General features: G+C 55.3%; 1 protein-coding gene across 1 annotated transcript in view; it reads right to left on the bottom strand.

The window, feature by feature from the left end:
- Nucleotides 1-18,274, bottom strand: part of KIT (KIT proto-oncogene, receptor tyrosine kinase) — a 79,814-nt gene that overhangs the window by 47,336 nt on the left and 14,204 nt on the right. Inside the window, exon 2 of the mRNA XM_064149289.1 lies at nucleotides 921-1,160. Coding sequence (XP_064005359.1) covers nucleotides 921-1,160 — 240 coding nt within the window. The remainder of the gene's footprint in view (nucleotides 1-920; nucleotides 1,161-18,274) is intronic.

The following is an 18,274-nucleotide window of genomic DNA, read 5'->3' as shown; positions in this document are numbered from 1 at the left end:
ACACAGGTGTCAACACAAACTCATCCAGAAGGTTGCTCTGGTGACAAAGGCCACTGGAAGCAATGCTGGCAGAGAGTTTCTCTTTCTGCTGGACAAGGAAGAATCACAGAACAGAGTCACAGAACTTTAGAGGTGGGAAGGGACCTCCAGAGATCACAGCTCACAGGATGTCAGGGGTTGGAAGGGATCCAAAGGGATCATCCAGTCCAACTCCTCTGCCAGAACAGGACCATCCAGTCCAGCTCAGGACACACAGGAACACATCCAGACAGGCATGGAAAGGCTCCACAGAAGGAGACTCCACAGCCTCTCTGGGCAGCCTGTGCCAGGGCTCTGGGACCCTTCCAGGCAAGAAGTTGCCCTTGTGCTGAGCTGGAACCTCCTGTGCTGCAGCTTCCATCCACTGCTGCTTGTCCTATCCCAGGGAGCAGTGAGCAGAGCCTGTCCCCCCCCTCCTGACCCCCAGCCCTCAGAGATTTAGACATTTACTAGATCCCCTCTCAGTCTTCTCTTCTCCAGACTAAGCAGCCCAAGGTCCCTCAGCCTCTCCTCACCAGGCAGTGCTGCAGTCCCCTCATCATCCTCTTAGCCTTCCAGCAGACCCCTGTCCTTCTCCAACTGGGAAGCCCAAAACTGAATGCATCAAGTCCAACCTCCCCTGAAGAATCACAGGCTCCCAGGATGTTAGGGGTTAGAAGGGACCCAAAGAGACCCTGGAGTCCACCCCCCTTGCCAGAGCAGGAGCAGACAATGCAGCTCAGGGCACAAGCAGACCGATTCTAGCAGCCCCTTCTCTCTCCGACTCTATCAGACCCTCCTCTCAAGTTCTTTCCCTCCTCCAGCACTTCCTGCCCTACTCTTTGGGGAGTGGGAATGGAGGGGAGGGTGGGGACCAAGACAGTGCCTCCACTGCCACTTACCTTTAACAAAGACATAGAAGGAAGTGACAGTGCTGCCTCTGCTCTTGCACTCGTATCTGCCGATGTCTCGCACCGTGGCGTTCTTGGTGTACCACTCCTTCTCGGTGGAACTCCTGGCTTTGGCTGAGGGATCCGAGCTCTGGAAGCTCCAAGTCACAGGTCCTTCCTCGTTGCAACTCAGCCTTAATTCCTCTCCTTTATTCACCACCAGTGAAGATTCTTCATGGGGCAGTGAAACACCTAGGGGAGGGGGAAACAAAACAACAGTGCAAAAGGCAAAGGCAGTCAAGCACAGCACTCTGGGTTTGGGTTGGCTTTGGTTTAACACCCAAGGCAAAACTGGTGTTTAGAGCTCTGTTTGTGCACTTAGAGAATCACAAATGTGTCTCATGTTGGTGCTTTGGGGGTGGTTTTGAAGGAGCAACACATGCAAAGAACCACACAATTGTCAGGGTTGGAAGGGACCTCAAGGATCATCCAGTTCCAGCCCCCCTGCCACGGGCAGGGACACTTCCACCAGATCAGAATACCCAGAGCCACTTCCAGCCTGGCTTTAAAAACACCCCAGGAATGAGGCTTCCACCACCTCCCTGGGCAACCTGTGTCAGTGCCTCACCACCAGAGCAGGTTGCCCAGAGCCACTTCCAGCCTGGCTTTAAAAACACCCCAGGAATGAGGCTTCCACCACCTCCCTGGGCAACCTCTGCCAGTGTCTTACCACCTTCATGGATGAGAACTTCTTCCTAACATCTCAGTCTCCCTTCCTCTAGCTTGGTTCCATTCCCCCCAGTCCTATCACTACCTGACACTCTACAAAGTCCCTCCCCAGCTTTCTTGTAGCCCCCTTCAGATACTGGAAGAATCAGAATCAAGAAGGTTGGAAGAGACCTCCAAACTCATCCAGTCCAACCTGTCATCCAGCCCTAGCCAGTCAACTAGACCATGGCACTGAGTGCCTCATTCAGGCTTTTCTTGAACACCTCTAGGGATGGTGACTCCACCACCTCCCTGGGCAGCCCATTCCATAAGGTTTCCTCAAAGCCTTCTCTCCCCCTTCAGACTGAACAGCTCAAATTCTCTCTACGTGCCCTAACAGCAGAGCAGCTCCATCACAGAATCATAGAACCAAGCAGGTTGGCAGAGAGCTCCAAGCTCAGCCAGACCAACCTAGCACCCAGCCCTGCCCAACCAACCAGACCATGGCACTAAGTGCCCCAGCCAGGCTTGGCTGCAACACCTCCAGCCACGGCCACTCCACCACCTCCCTGGGCAGCCCATTCCAATGCCAATCACTCTCTCTGCCAGGAACTTCCTAACAACATCCAGCCTAGACCTGCCCTGGCACAGGTTCAGGCTGTGTCCCCTTCTTCTGTTGCTGGCTGCCTGGCAGCAGAGCCCAATCCTACCTGACTACAGCCTCCTGTGTGATCTGCTCTGGGTGATCCTGCTCTGGCAGAGGGGCAGGATCAGAAGAGCTTTGTAGCTCCCTTCCAGCCTCTGATATTCTGTGATTCTAAGATAAGGCAACATCCCTCTGGAGTAGCAGAGTCATGCCTCTGAAAACACAACTTGCATCCAAACCCACCCTCTGCAGCTCTTCTCAGAGGCTGAATTTCCCTACCCACACAGCAAACAGCAGATGCCCAAGCAACACAGTCAGTTAATGAGCTGGGATGAGGTTGTGCACTCCAGACTTCATTCACTCCCCTCACAGCTTTAGGTGTCCTGAAGGTACCCAGTGGATTAAGAGCAGGTCAGGTAACTGGCAAATCCACCAGTGGGCAGGAAGCAAACAGCAGCCAGACCATCTGCAGTGTTTAATTACTTAGTGTCTGTGGTCTGAGTTTTGCAGGGAGCTCCTCCTCCTCTTCCCACCTCCCTGGGATTAAAACGTGTTTATCAGTGCCCCAGCCAAGAGGCATTCACTTGGCCAGTGGCACCAGATAGCTGCCACCTGTGGTCCCCTCCAACACTGCACAGGCACTTTCACAGCTACAAAAGCATAAACAAGCACACTGGGAATGATTAGTGCCAGGAAGAGGTGGGGGGAAAAAAAGTCACTTTTCATTTCCAATCTGTTGCCTCGAAGTGCAGGTGTGAGGCTGTGCTGATAGAGCAGCTCAAAGGAGGAGAGTGGAAATCAGAAGTCTGAGGAGGGCAGGTCCCAACCAGCAGTGGCTCAGTGGGACAGAGAGCAGGAAAACCTCTTTGCCCTGGACACAGAGGTGTGTGACAGCAGGGTAGAGGCAAGGAGATGAAGCTGGTGAGGGGCCTGGAGCAGAGCCCTGTGAGGAGAGGCTGAGGGAGCTGGGGGTGTGCAGCCTGCAGCAGAGGAGGCTCAGGGCAGAGCTCACTGCTGTCTGCAGCTGCCTGCAGGGAGGCTGTAGCCAGGTGGAGTTGGGCTCTGCTGCCAGGCAAGCAGCAACAGAACAGAATGGCATCACTGACAGCTGAGTGCCCCTGAAAGCACAAAGCCAACCAAAGCAGCCTCTGCTCAGAGCCCTTCTTCCTACAAGGAGCTCTAAAGACACCCCTGGGCTGCATGAGCAATGCAGGCAGCAGAGACTCCTGCTGCACAACCTGCCTGTGTGCAGGGATGGAGATCTCCCTCCCCACACCTTACTGCAGCCTTTGCATGGCACAGCTGCATGAGCAGCAATGCCCCTGCCTGTGTGCAGGGATGGAGATCTCCCTCCCCACACCTTACTGCAGCCTTTGCATGGCACAGCTGCATGAGCAGCAATGCCCCTGCCTGTGTGCAGGGATGGAGATCTCCCTCCCCACACCTTACTGCAGCCTTTGCATGGCACAGCTGCATGAGCAGCAATGTCCCTGCCTGTGTGCAGGGATGGAGATCTCCCTCCCCACACCTTACTGCAGCCTTTGCATGGCACAGCTGCAAGAGCAGCAATGCCCCTGCAGGCTGCAGAGACTCCTGCTTCACAACCTGCCTGTGTGCAGGGATGGAGATGCACAGAGATGCACTGCACAGCCTGGCCCTGGGCTTCTGCTTCCCAAACCCACTGAACCACTCAACCTTTGGGCACAAGGGTGGCTGCAGGGCAAGTGCAGGCATCACCAACAGGTTTGCAGAGGAAAGGGACACACTGGAGGCAGCAGTGCACAGATTAATGTGCAAAGCAGCACCCCAAACGACTGCAGATCTGTCAATGCACAGACATGACTGGGATGTGTGCTCATGCTGACAGGTGCTGCAGCCAGCAGCTCCTCCCCTTCCAAAGCCCAGCCCTTCAGCCCTATCAGTAACCATCAACCCATGCCCCTCTAGCGCTCAGCACAGCGTTGCACAGCTGGACTGGATGTGGAACAGCCATGCCCCAGCTGGGGGCAGGGGATAGCTTCCCCAAACCCACCGCCACTGCCACACAAAAGCCCTTCTCTGCAGCTCTGCTCAGGGGCTGATTTCCCTGCCCACACAGAGAACAACAGAGCTGCAAGGAAAACAATCAGCTCAGCAGCTGGGAGGAGGTTAGACTCCAGACTTCACTCACTCATCTCAGAGCTTTAGCTGGCCTTAAGGAAGACACTGGATTAAGACCAGGTCAGGTCTCCTTCTCCTGACAAATCCACCAGTGAGCAGGAAGCAAAGGACACTCAGACCACCTGCAGTGCCTAATCACTCTGTGGTCTGAGCTTTGGAGGGAGTCCTCCTCCTCCTCTCCCCCCACCTCCCTGGCATGGAGAATTACTGGAGAGTGCTAAACCCAACAAGCAGTTCCCCAGAGCCAGTTTGCCCTCCAGTGCCCACCAGAGGTTGTCCACATGAAGCCCACTTAATGCTCTACCCAAACTCACCTGACTGAGCACACAAACAAGCAGCCCAGAGACCAGAGCTGCCAGGAAGGCTAAGGAAAGCAGAATGCCCGATTTTCATGCAGCAGTTCTTGAGTTCTGCACACTGTGTCCCTTAGCTCTCACCTGATCCAAACAGGATAGGAGCTCACAACTTTGCCATGCTAATTACCAAGTCTGCCTTGCAAGTTGTTGGGACACTGATTTAGAGGTGCTCCTCACCACAGCACAGAATGGCTCTTGTTGCCTTTCTGCATCTCCTTCCCCGGCTCTGCATTTCTTTCCTCTAACCTGGTCCTGCACCTGGGTGGGTGCAACCCCAAGCACAACTCCAGGCTGGGTGGGGAATGGCTGAGAGCAGCCCTGAGGAACAGGCCCTGGGGGTCTGGGCTGATGCAAAGCTCCACAGGAGCCTGCAGTGGGAGTGCAGCCCAGACACAACCCTGTGCTGGCTGCAGCAAGAGCAGTGTGGGCACAGGGCAAGGGAGGGGATTCTGCCCCTTGGCTCTGCTCTCCTCACACCCCACCTGCAGTCCTGGGGGCAGTTCTGCAGCCCCCAGCACAAGCAGGACATGGAAGTGTTGGAGGCAGTGCAGAGGAGGCCACCAAGATGCTGAGAGGGCTGCAGCAGCTCTGCTGTGAGCACAGGCTGAGAGAGTTGGGGCTGTGCAGCCTGGAGAGGAGAAGGCTTCCAGGAGACCTTGGAGTGGCCTTGCAGGATCTGCAGGGGGCTCCAGGAGGGCTGGGGAGGGACTACTGACAAGGTCTGGGAATGAGAGGAGGAGGAGGAATGGGTTTGGACTGGCAGAGGGGAAATTGGAATTGGATGTTAGGAAGTTGTTTGCAGTGAGGGTGGTGAGACACTGGCACAGGTTGCCCAGGGAGGTTGTGGAGCACAGAATCACCCAATGTGATCAAAGATCACATTGGGTGATTCTGTGCTCCACAACCTCCCTGGAGGTGTACAAGGCCAGGTTGGTTGAGTTCTTGAGGGACCTGTTCTAGTGGGAGGTGTCCCTGCCTATGTGGGGGGTTGGAACTGGCTGAGCTTTGAGCTCCCTTCCAACCTAACCCATTCTGTGATGACTCTGAGAACCTTCAAGAGAAGCATGGCAGGGTAAGGCCAATGAATTGCAAACTCAAAGGCACTTGGATGTGCTTGGTATTATGCACAGAGATGCTGCCTGTCTTGGACAAAGAAGCATTAAAATGGTGCTCAGGAAGATGGAAATGGCTTTGCCTCTTCCTTTTGGAGGAATAATCAAGTTAGAGACATCTGAGTTTACCCAACAGCTCCTAATCCTGTGCACTAATCCCTGCTGCACATGTCCAGCTGCTGGCTCTTCAGCTCTCCCCAGCCTGCTCATGCCTCCTGTCCAAGGCTGCTCCATTTGTACTGCACCTGAGGCACCACAGGACCTTTCCAAGCCTGCTGCTGCTCTTATACACTCCACTAACACCAACCAGAAGCCATGACACCACCACTGACAGCAGGGGAATCAGGCAGGATGCATGCCATGGATGGTTTAGAGATTCCCTCTGTGGGAAGCAGGTGGTCTCTGCTCTCTTCTCCCAGGGCTCTGTGTCCACTGCATCCAGTTTTGGGCTCCTCAGTTCAGGAGGGACAGGGATCTACTTGAAAGAGTCCAAGGGATGGCTAAGAAGATGATGAAAGGAATGGAGCACTGCCTGGTGAGGAGAGGCTGAGGGACCTGGGGCTGTTTGGTCTGGTAAAGAGAAGACTGAGAGGGGATCTCATCAATGTTTGTAACTCTCTAAGTTGTGTCAAAAAAGCCCTGCAGGGCTGCTGTGAACAAGGTGGGGTAGCTGAGAAGGGAGCAGCAGAACACAGGAACACATAATCCAAGCAGCTTCCAAGGCCTTGGAAATGAAAAGAGAGAGAGGAAAGAGAGGATGCATACAGAAGGAAAACATCTGCACACAGCTGGGAAAGCAGGCTGGAAAACCAAACAGCTCCAGAGAGTAACTGAATAGGAAATGCAGGTCAGATTGCAGGGATGTGATTAAGGACAGCAGAATGCTCCTCTAACAATTCAGGGATGTGCAAACAAAAGCTTCTGCTAAGGAGTGCACCATCCTGGAGGGGGGCTGGGAGGGGGGAAATACATAGCTTGAGCTGCAGCTTCTCAGCCTCCTCCACCACCTCGGTGCTCCAGCACGGAAAAGCACATCAGGTGCAAGCCCCCCCAGCAGGCTGACAAACAACTGGAAGCCATCTCCAGCTGCCAAGCAAACAAAGGATGTGGGACTGCCATGGAGTAAGATGAAGGGTCAAGCCCTGTGGACTTCATTCCCAGCTCTGGCACAGGTTTCCTGCACGACCTCAGGCCCACAGGTTAGTCCCTTCTGGGCCTGTTTCCTCTTTCAGCCCTTATCCAAACATCAAAAAGGAACAAGAAGTTTGTGGCTGCTCTCTTAACACCAGAGATGGCTTGCAGAGGAACAAGACCTAAACAAAACAAAAGCCAAACGAAATGAAACAAGCCTCAGCCTTATCCCACACTCTTCCCTGTTAGAACTTTGCTCAAGCATCCCCCAAGACAAGGGGCTCAGGCTCCTGGTGCAGCCACCACCTGCTCACAGCCAGCAGCAGCCTTCCTGCCAAGCCCACAGGACTGGCACTCACCTGCCAGCAGAATCACAGAACCACAGGATGGGCTGGGTTGGAAGGGACCTTTAAAGTCCAAAGTCCTTGCCATGAGCAAGGACACCTTTTACTGGAGCAGGCTGCTCAAAGCCCTGCACAATCCACCCTTGAATGCTTCCAGGTAAGGAGCATCTACAGCTTCTTTGGGCAGCACAGAACCACAGGATGGGCTGGGTTGGAAGAGACCTTTCAAGTCCATCTAGTCCAAACCCCTGCCATGAGCAAGGACACCTTTTACTGGAGCAGGTTGCTCAAAGCCCTGCACAACCCACTCTTGAATGCTTACAGGTAAGAAACTTCTACAGCTTCTTTGGGCAGCACAGAGCCACAGGATGGGCTGGGTTGGAAGGGAGCTCCAAAGCTCATCCAGTCCAACCCCTCTGCACTCAGCAGGGGCATCCTCCACTAGATCAGACTGCACACAGCCCTCTTGAGCCTCACCTTTAATATCTCCAGGTATGAGGCCTCAACCACCTCTCTGGGCAACCTGTTGCTGTGTTCCCCCACCCTCATGGTGCAGAACTTGTTCCTCACATCCAATCTCAATCTGCTCTGCTCTAGTTTGAAGCCATTGCCCTCACCCTGTCCCTGCAGCCCCTTGCAAACAGTCTCTCTGCAGCTTTCTTGTAGCCCCCTTCAGGTGCTGGCAGACTGCTACTAGGTCTCCCTGGAGCCTTCTCTTCTCCAGCCTGAACACCCCCAGCTCCCTCACCCTGTCCTCCTGGCAGAGCTCCTCCAACCCCTTGACCATTTTCATGTCCCTCCTCTGGACTTGCTCCACCAGGTCCATGTCTCTCCTGTGCTGAGGGGCTGCAGAGCTGGAGGCAGCTCTTGCTACCCAACCTTCTCCCTCCCTCTCCTGGGGCTGTGTAGGGCACAGGAGGCCCCTCTGAGCTTCTGCCTCTTCCCGTTGTGGTTGGCCATAACCTTCAGAGCCCTGAGCCGGCCCCAGGCACGCAGCACAAACAGCGCTCAACGACACCAACGACCTGCCCCTGACCTGATCCCCCAGGCTGATTTCCAACCCAGCCAACGTTCTCTCCTGCCACAAGCTCACCCAGCAGCAAAACCCCCAGGGGGGACAAGAAGTCTGCCACTTGCACGGGGCTCTGGTGATTGGGTGACTCTTCTCAGTGCCCTGCATCCTGCACCGCATCCAGCTCTGGAGCCCCTGGGACAAGAGGGCTGTGGAGATGCTGGAGAGTGTCCAGAGCAGGGCCAGGAGGATGCTGAGAGGCTGCAGCAGCTCTGCTGTGAGCACAGACTGAAAGAGTTGGGGCTGTGCAGGCTGGAGCAGAGGAGGCTCCCAGGGGACCTTCTTGTGGCCTGCCAGCATCTGAAGGGGGCTACAAAAAAGCTGGGGAGGGACTTTTGAGGCTTTTAGGACTGGGAGGAATGGAGCAAAGCTGGAGGTGGGGAGAGTCAGAGTGGCTGTGAGGAGGTTGTTGAGCATGAGAGTGGTGAGAGGCTGGCAGGGGTTGCCCAGGGAGGTGGTTGAGGCCCCATGGCTGGAGGTGTTTGAGGCCAGGCTGGCTGAGGCTGTGTGCAGCCTGCTCTAGGGTAGGGTGTCCCTGGGCATGGCAGGGGGTTGGAACTGGCTGCTCCTTGTGGTACCTTCCAACTCTGCCTGATTCTGTGCCCATCTGCTCTGGGCACTGGGCTCATCTCAAGGGCTGTCCCACAACCCTCAGCCACCACAGTTTGCAGCTCCTCATCGACCCCCAGCACAAGCCAGCCGAAGCAGGAGATAGGCTTTATCAGTGCCTATGTAGTGGCACCGTTGCAGATGCAATGGTCTGGGGCTATCAGTACACAAAGGCTTGCAGGGAGGTAAGAGGCTCTCTGTGTGCCCCAGCACTGCTGGCAGCATGACCACGTTTGCAGGCACACAGGTCCCCTGTAGGGCTGAAAGAAAAGCAGTGCCAAACATAGCTCTTTTACACCACAACTGCTGGCCAGTAGCCTGCTTGGTCTTCACAGCATTAGTTCACAGAATCAAAGACTCTCAGGATGATAGGATGATAGAATCACAGAACCAAGCAGGTTGGAAGAGAGCTCCAAGCTCAGCCAGCCCAACCTAGCACCCAGCCCTGCCCAACCAACCAGACCATGGCACTAAGTGCCCCAGCCAGGCTTGGCTGCAACACCTCCAGCCACGGCCACTCCACCACCTCCCTGGGCAGCCCATTCCAATGCCAATCACTCTCTCTGCCAGGAGCTTCCTCCTCACATCCAGCCTAGACCTGCCCTGCCACAGCTTCAGACTCTGTCCCCTTCTTCTCTTGCTGGCTGCCTGGCAGCAGAGCCCAACCCCACCTGGCTACAGCCTCCCTGCAGGCAGCTGCAGGCAGCAATGAGCTCTGCCCTGAGCCTCCTCTGCTGCAGGCTGCACACCCCCAGCTCCCTCAGCCTCTCCTCACAGGGCTCTGCTCCAGGCCCCTCCCCAGCCTTGCTGCCCTTCTCTCCACACCTTCCAGCACCTCAACAGCTCTCTCCAGATCCCATCTCAGCTAAGCAGTGGGAGGGAAGAGAAGGCTGGAGGTCTATCCTCTTACTTCCCAAAAGAAGCCATCCACACCAACACCCAGGGCTGGTGTCTGTCTCTCAAAGACACAGACCAAGCAAAACAAAAGATGTGATTGCTCCTTGCAGGCATCTCAGACTCTCAGCCTGTACAAACAACACAAGCCCTTGCTGATAGTGACACTGACCTGCTCCTCTGCCCCACACCCACCCTGGAGGCTGAAAACTGCCACTGGGCATGCAGTACAGGCTCTGGCCTGATTAGGCATCCCTCTAGAACTAAAGTGGTTTCTCTCTAAGCCATCTCACAGAGTCAGTGCTATCTGCTGGCCAACAGACTCCTCAGTGCCACATGTTTCCCAGGCTCCTGTGCTGCTTCTCTGGAGTATAGGATCCCCACAGGCTGCCCAATACCAAGCAGACTCATAGAACATCAGGGGCTGGAAGGGACCTCCAAAGATCATCTGGTCCAACCCCCCTGCCAGAGCAGAACCACCCAGAGCAGACCACACAGGAACACAGCCAGTGGGGTTTGAATATCTCCAGAGAGGGAGACTCCACAGCCCCCCTGGGCAGCCTGTGCCAGGGCTCTGCCACCCTCACAGGGAAAAATTCCTCCTCTGTTTCCATGAAGCTTTCTCTGCCTCAGCTGCCCCCCAGTGCCCCTTGTACTGTCCCTGGGCATCACCCAGCAGAGCCTGGCTCCAGCTCCTGCCACTCACCCTGCACACACTGACAACCACTGCTGAAGTCACCCCTTAGTCTCCTCCTCTCCAAGCACTGCTCCCTCAGTCTTTCCTCATCAGGAAGACGTTCAACTCCCTTCATCATCTTTGTGGCTCTGTGCTGGACTGTGTCAAGCAGCTCCCTGTGCTTCTTCAACTCAGTGGCCCAGAAAAAAAACACATGGGAGAGGATTAGCACTTCTGGCATTTACCAAGCTGAACCAGGGCAACCACTGCCTTCCCATGCAGCCTTCCCCCCTCCTGCAGGAGAAGAGGGCAGAGCAAGGACCCTCTGAAGAGCAGAAGGCAGGAGCTCGCCAGCCCAGGGCTCAAAGGCTCACTCAAAGCAACTCCATCTGCAGTCAGCCTAAAGGAGAAGACAAAGAGCGAGTGTGGAGCCAGGCAGCCCATTCCCTCCCATGGCAAACCCCAGAGAGGAAGTGCAGCAAGGCTGGGACAAAGGTTGTCTTCATCATCTGTGGTGCATGGGGAAGAGGAGGGGGCAGCTGGGCCAGGCTGTGACACATCCACCTGTGCAGCAGTGCCCAAGGGAAGCCCTCAGCTCCATGCTTTGGGAGTGCTCCTGCATGGATCTGCTTCTCCAGAGGCTTCATGCCCTGGGAGGGGCACTCCACAGGGCAAGTAAAAGGCATCTGGTGCTCAACCCTCACTAAGAATCATAGAACCAAGCAGATTGGAAGAGAGCTCCAAGCTCAGCCAGCCCAACCTAGCACCCAGCCCTGCCCCACCAACCAGACCATGGCACTAAGTGCCCCAGCCAGGCTTGGCTGCAACACCTCCAGCCACGGCCACTCCACCACCTCCCTGGGCAGCCCATTCCAGTGCCAATCACTCTCTCTGACAACAACTTCCTCCTCACAGCCAGCCTAGACCTGCCCTGGCACAGCTTCAGGCTGTGTCCCCTTCTTCTGTCCCTGGCTGCCTGGCAGCAGAGCCCAACCCCACCTGGCTACAGCCTCCCTGCAGGCAGCTGCAGGCAGCAATGAGCTCTGCCCTGAGCCTCCTCTGCTGCAGGCTGGTGCTTAACCCTGGCTAAGAAAGCAGCTCAGAGGCCTGAGACTCTCTGCTGCACCTAAAGAGAGCCGATGGAGCCCTTGGAAGGAGGGATGGTTAAGGAGAAGCAGCCAGCAGGTGGCAAGCAGACAAACCCAAGCAGCTGTCCAGCCCCCACACAGCCCACTCACCAACAGGCATTCCCAGGATCTTCAGGCAGGACAAACATGAGCACCTGCACTGATCCCTTGCTTGTAGGTGGATGCCAGCAGCTCCTCCTGCAGCAGGTCTTCTCCCAGCAATCAGCAATGCAGCTCATGGAGCTTTGCTGCCCTATTTTGGAAGCCAGCTTGGCAAGAGCAGATTCTGCCCATGACCTCCAAAAGAGACCTGGGAGCTTCCCTACCTAGTGGGTAGATTCAGATTGGATGTTAGGAAGAAGATGTTTGCAGGGAGGGTGGTGAGACACTGGCACAGGTTGCCCAGGGAGGCTGTGGAGCACAGAATCACCCACTATGATCAAAGATCCCATTAGGGGATTCTGTACTCCACAACCTCCCTGGAGGTGTTCAAGGCAAAGCTGGGTGAGGCTCTGAGCAACCTGTTCTAGTGGGAGGTGTCAGGGGGTTGGAACTGGCTGAGCTTTGAGGTCCCTTCCAACCTAAACCATTCTGTCAGTCTATGATTCTACATGCAAGTGCAACACTACCTCCAAGAGACAATCACAGGATGGGCTGGGTTGGAAGGGACCTCCAAATCTCATCCAGTCCAACCCCCTCTGCACTCAGCAGGGGCATCCTCGACTAGATCAGGTTGCCCAAAGCCCTGTCCAGCCTCACATTGAATATTTGGAGGGGCTGAAGCCAAGCCTGGCTGGGGCACTTAGTGCCATGGTCTGGTTGGTTGGGCAGGGCTGGGTGCTAAGTTGGGCTGGCTGAGCTTGGAGCTCTCTGCCAACCTGCTTGGTTCTATGATTCACTCCCAAGAGCTTACAGTGGAGGTAAAGCAGAGGTACTCCAACCCCCTATCATTTTCAAGGCCCTCCTCTGGACCACCTCCATCCCATGACAGTGTCTCACTACCCTGAGAATAAAGAATCTGTTTCTTCAGCCCAGTTTAAAGCTCCCCTCTTTCTGATTCAACCTAAGGGAAGCAATTCCCACGGAAAAGGTTGGTCTGGATGATCTTGGAGGTCTCTTCCAACCTGCTTGATTCTATGACTCTATGATCCTATGATCTCCAGGGATGTGATCTCCAAGTATCTGAAGGGGACTTATGGAAAAGCTGGGAAGGGACTCTTTAGGCTATCAGGGAGTGACAGGACTAGAGGGAATGGAGCAAAGCTGGAGGTGGGGAGATTCAGACTGGAGGTGAGGAGGCAGCTCTTCAGCAACTCTGCTCTCACTCAAAGAACAAGAGGATGGCTACCAACTCTCTGCTCTTTCTCACTCAAAGAACAAGAGGATAGGAAAGAAAATTTCTTGCCAGAGAGAGTGATTGGCATTGGAATGGGCTGCCCAGGGAGGTGGTGGAGTGGCCGTGGCTGGAGGTGTTGAAGCCAAGCCTGGCTGGGGCACTTAGTGCCATGGTCTGGTTGGTTGGGCAGGACTGGGTGCTAGGTTGGGCTGGCTGAGCTTGGAGCTCTCTTCCTACCTCCTTAAGCCTATGATTCTATTCTCTGATTCTAAGAGGATGGCTACCAACTCTCTGCTCTTCCTCACTCAAAGAAGAACAAGAGGATGGATAAATACATCCCTGTGTGTACACAGACATAAGCAGGGTTTGAAAACAACCACCCAAAGCAGCCCAAAACTTTGCCTCAGCACTCCTCAGCATCAAGATTTATGCATTCAGACTGATCCATCCACTGAGTGAATGAAGGCTTTCATCCCTCTACTTCCCAGCACGACTTATTAACCATCTGCTTCCAGTTTTATCAGCTGTTCAGACACATAAATAAACAAATTATCAAGTAAGAGGGAATGAAGAAGCACACTCATGCAGCATGCATTCAAATCCAGCTGCCACTCATCCACTCGCTTCCCCCTAATGGCTTTTTTTCCCCCCACTCCCTTCTCACTTCTCTGTGCTGACATTTCACAGAATCACAGAATAGAGAATCAGTCAGAGTTGAAAGGGACCACCGGGAGCAGCCAGTGCCACCCCCCTGCCATGCCCAGGGACACCCTACCCTAGAGCAGGCTGCACACAGCCTCAGCCAGCCTGGCCTCAAACACCTCCAGCCATGGGGCCTCAACCACCTCCCTGGGCAACTCCTGCCAGCCTCTCACCACTCTCCTGCTCAACAACTTCCTCCTCACCTCCAGCCTCACTCTCCCCACCTCCACCTTTGCTCCATTCCCCCCACTCCTGCCACTCCCTCACCCCCTCAGAGGTCCCTTCCCAGCCTTTCTGTAGCCCCCTTCAGATCCTGGCAGGCCACAAGAAGGTCCCCTGGGAGCCTCCTCTGCTCCAGCCTGCACAGCCCCAACTCTTTCAGGCTGTGCTCACAGCAGAGCTGCTGCAGCCTCTCAGCATCCTCCTGGCCCTGCTCTGGACACTCTCCAGCATCTCCACAGCCCTCTTGTCCCAGGGGCTCCAGAGCTGGATGCAGGACTCCAGGTGGGGTCTCAGCAGAGCAGAGCAGAGGGGGAGAATCCCCTCCCTGGCCCTGCTGGCCACACTGCTGCTGCTGCAGCCCAGGCTCTGCTTGGCTTTCTGGGCTGCAAGTGCACACTGCTGGCTCCTGTGGAGCTTCTCCTCCAGCAGCACCCCCAAGTCCCTCTGCTCAGGGCTGCTCTGCAGCCACTCACTGCCCAGCCTGGAGTTGTGCTTGGCATTGCCTTCACCCAGCTGCAGGACCTTGCCCTTGGTCTTGTTGAAGCTCCTGAGCTTGGCTTGTGCCCACCTCTGCAGCCTGCCCAGGTGCCTCTGGATGGATCCCTGCCCTCCAGCCTGGCTGCTGCACCACACAGCTTGGTGTCATCAACATCTGCACTGCAAGGTGCAGCATCTTTCAGCTCCCCATTTGGAATGAATGTTCCTTGCAACGAGCAAGAGGGGCTTGAAAGTGCTGTTTGCTGAAATGCAGCAAGAAAGTAGCTTTAACGAGGAGGAAGGAGAAAACAGAGTGGGGGATGGAGGGGTGGGGAAGGAGAGAGTGCCAATGGCTTTCCAATCTGAGTTAATGCCTGTTTGGATCAGGCTCAACTGAGGAAGATGTCAGACTTCTGGAGATGCAAATTTCTAATTACTTGAAGGCTTGGCAGTGATTTTATCAAATTGGAGCAATTTCATTAAAAGGTGCACTGGTGATCATCAAGGCCTCCAGAGGGGGGGGGAGGTGGGGGGAAAATACACCATTAATTGCATAATTACGTTATCACTGCTCTTCTGATGGCCCACATTAAATACCACAAAGAGGAGCACTGCTTTTTACTTGCTCTAGATAGCTCAGACTGGAAGAGTTGGAGTTGGGGCTGTTAAGTCTGGAGAAGAGATGGTTGAGGGAGGGGATTCTCCTCCTCTGCTGTGTTCTGCTGAGACCCCACCTGGAGTCCTGCATCCAGCTCTGGAGCCCCTGGGACAAGAGGGCTGTGGAGATGCTGGAGAGTGTCCAGAGCAGGACCAGGAGGATGCTGAGAGGCTGCAGCAGCTCTGCTGTGAGCACAGCCTGAAAGAGTTGGGGCTGTGCAGGCTGGAGCAGAGGAGGCTCCCAGGGGACCTTCTTGTGGCCTTCCAGCATCTGAAGGGGGCTACAAAAAAGCTGGGGAGGGACTTCTGAGGCTGTGAGGGAGTGGCAGGAGGGGGGGGAATGGAGCAAAGGTGGAGGTGGGGAGAGTCAGGCTGGAGGGGAGGAGGAAGTTGTTGAGCAGGAGAGTGGTGAGAGGCTGGCAGGGGTTGCCCAGGGAGGTGGTTGAGGCCCCATGGCTGGAGGTGTTTGAGGCCAGGCTGGCTGAGGCTGTGTGCAGCCTGCTCTAGGGTAGGGTGTCCCTGGGCATGGCAGGGGGTTGGAACTGGCTGCTCCTTGTGGTCCCTTCCTTCCCTCCTGCCACTCACCCTGCACACATTGATAACCATTGCTGAGGTCACCTTTCAGTCCCCTCCTCTCCCAGCTCCCAGCCCCAGCTCCCTCAGGCTCTGCTCCTAACAGAGCTGTTCCATTCCCTTCAGTGTCTTTGTGGCTCTGCCCTGTTTGATTTCCCTGTCTAACCAGCAAGATAACATTGCTGCTAAGACCTTGATACCAAACTCTTGTGAAAGTCTTTGTTTTCCAGACAATCTCACACTCAATAAACACATTTTTCATGGGACACCTATCATTAAAGTACTACCTTGAGACATAGCATCTGAAACTGCAACTGGGAGAACCACTGAAGGATGCTAGGGACAAGTGCTGCACCATGAGGGTGCTGGATGACTGCAACAGGGAGGTGGTTGGGGTCACATCCCTGGAGATATCCAAGGGGAGGCTGGACAGGGCTGTGGGCAACCTGATCTATCTGAGGATGTCCCTGCTGAGTTCAGAGGGGATTGGACTGGATGAGCTTTACAAGTCCCTTTCAGCCCTTTCTGTGATTTATCAGCCTCCAAGGATGAGCAGGCAACCACACTAACACCCAGCAGGCTGAGGGCCCTGGGGCTGCTCAGTCTGGAGAAGAGAAGACTGAGAGGGGATCTAATCAATGTCTATAAATCTCTCAGGGCTGGGGGTCAGGAGGGGGGGACAGGCTCTGCTCACTGCTCCCTGGGCTAGGACAAGCAGCAGTGGATGGAAGCTGCAGCACAGGAGGTTCCAGCTCAGCACAAGGGCAACTTCTTGCCTGGAAGGGTCCCAGAGCCCTGGCACAGGCTGCCCAGAGAGGCTGTGGAGTCTCCTTGTGTGGAGCCTTTCCAGGCCTGTCTGGATGTGTTCCTGTGTGCCCTGAACTAGATTGTGTGGTCCTGCTCTGGCAGGGAGGTTGGACTCAAGGAGCTCTTTGGGATCCTTCCAACTCCTGACATCCTGTGAGCCTGCAAGCTCGGTCACTGCTAGTGCCTTGAGCACAGAGACTTGGATACTTTTCTGACAATCCAGTTTCATTTCCCCATTTTCCTGGCAGGAAGATCCATAACTCAGCTGCTGAACACCAGTGACAGCAGAAGTCCTTCCCACCTGCAAAAGGGACTTTATTTCCTAGCTGAACAATAAACTCAACACTTGGCCTATATCTAGGTAGCTGCCTATGGAAAAGGTGCTTCTTGTTCCTAGCCCAGAAGAGAGATGAGGGCATCACAGAACCAGGCAGGCTGGAAGAGAGCTCCAAGCTCAGCCAGCCCAACCTAGGACCCAGCCCTGCCCAACCAACCAGACCATGGCACTAAGTGCCCCAGCCAGGCTTGGCTGCAACACCTCCAGCCACGGCCACTCCACCACCTCCCTGGGCAGCCCATTCCAATGCCAATCACTCTCTCTGCCAGCAACTTCCTCCTCACATCCAGCCTAGACCTGCCCTGCCACAGCTTCAGGCTGTGTCCCCTTCTTCTGTCCCTGGCTGCCTGGCAGCAGAGCCCAACCCCACCTGGCTACAGCCTCCCTGCAGGCAGCTGCAGGCAGCAATGAGCTCTGCCCTGAGCCTCCTCTGCTGCAGGCTGCACACCCCCAGCTCCCTCAGCCTCTCCTCACAGGGCTCTGCTCCAGGCCCCTCCCCAGCCTTGCTGCCCTTCTCTCCACACCTGCCAGCACCTCAACAGCTCTCTGCAATTCAGGAGCCCACAACTGGACACAGCACTCCAGGGCTGGCCTGAGCAGTGCTGAGCACAGGGGTGGGCACAAGAACCTCCCTTGTCCTGCTGCCCACACTGCTCCTGAGCCAGCCCAGGATGCCATTGGCTCTGCTGCCCACTTGGGCACTGCTGCCTCCTCTGCAGCTCCTCTCTGCCACCACCCCCAGCTCCCTCTCTGCCTGCCTGCTCTCAGCCACTCTGGCCCCAGCCTGTAGTGCTGCTTGGGGTTGTTGTGGCCAAAGTGCAGAACCCTGCCCTTGGCCTTGTTCAGTCTCACCCCTTTGGCCTCTGCCCACCCATCCAGCCTGGCCAGGTCCCTCTGCAATCCCAGCCTTGGCTGTGCTCCTGCCTAGGCAGGGAATCTCATTTCAGCATCACTTCCTAGGGTATCTCTGGCAGAAGACCAGAAATAGAAGGCTTACTTCTGCTCCTTCCATTTGACCTCCTTCACTGTGCTGCATACCTCCAGTCCAAGGTATGATGGTATTAGCATTACTGCAGAGCCAGCAGTTTCATGGATAATACCTGGAAGTCAGATGTGCTATGGAATAGGAAATGTCAACAGCTTGGGTTACAATGAACACTACTGGGAGGAAGCTTTTCTTGTCTTAGAGAGAACATAATCTCTTTCCAAAGTTAAAAAGCTCTGCTCATAGAAAGCTGTGCACATCCCAATCTGGCCTTGAACACTTCCAGGGAGGTTGTGGAGCACAGAAGCACCCAATGTGATCAAAGATCAAGGATCACATTGGAGGATTCTGTGCTCCACAACCTCCCTGGGCAACCTGTGCCAGTGTCTCACCACCCTCACTGCAAACAACTTCTTCCTAACATCCAATTCCAAT

Source organism: Pogoniulus pusillus, chromosome 9, assembly GCF_015220805.1.
Source record: "Pogoniulus pusillus isolate bPogPus1 chromosome 9, bPogPus1.pri, whole genome shotgun sequence".
NCBI classification, from domain to species: domain Eukaryota; kingdom Metazoa; phylum Chordata; class Aves; order Piciformes; family Lybiidae; genus Pogoniulus; species Pogoniulus pusillus.
Note: the sequence above shows the minus strand (reverse complement) of the source record. Positions and strands in the feature narration are given on the sequence as shown.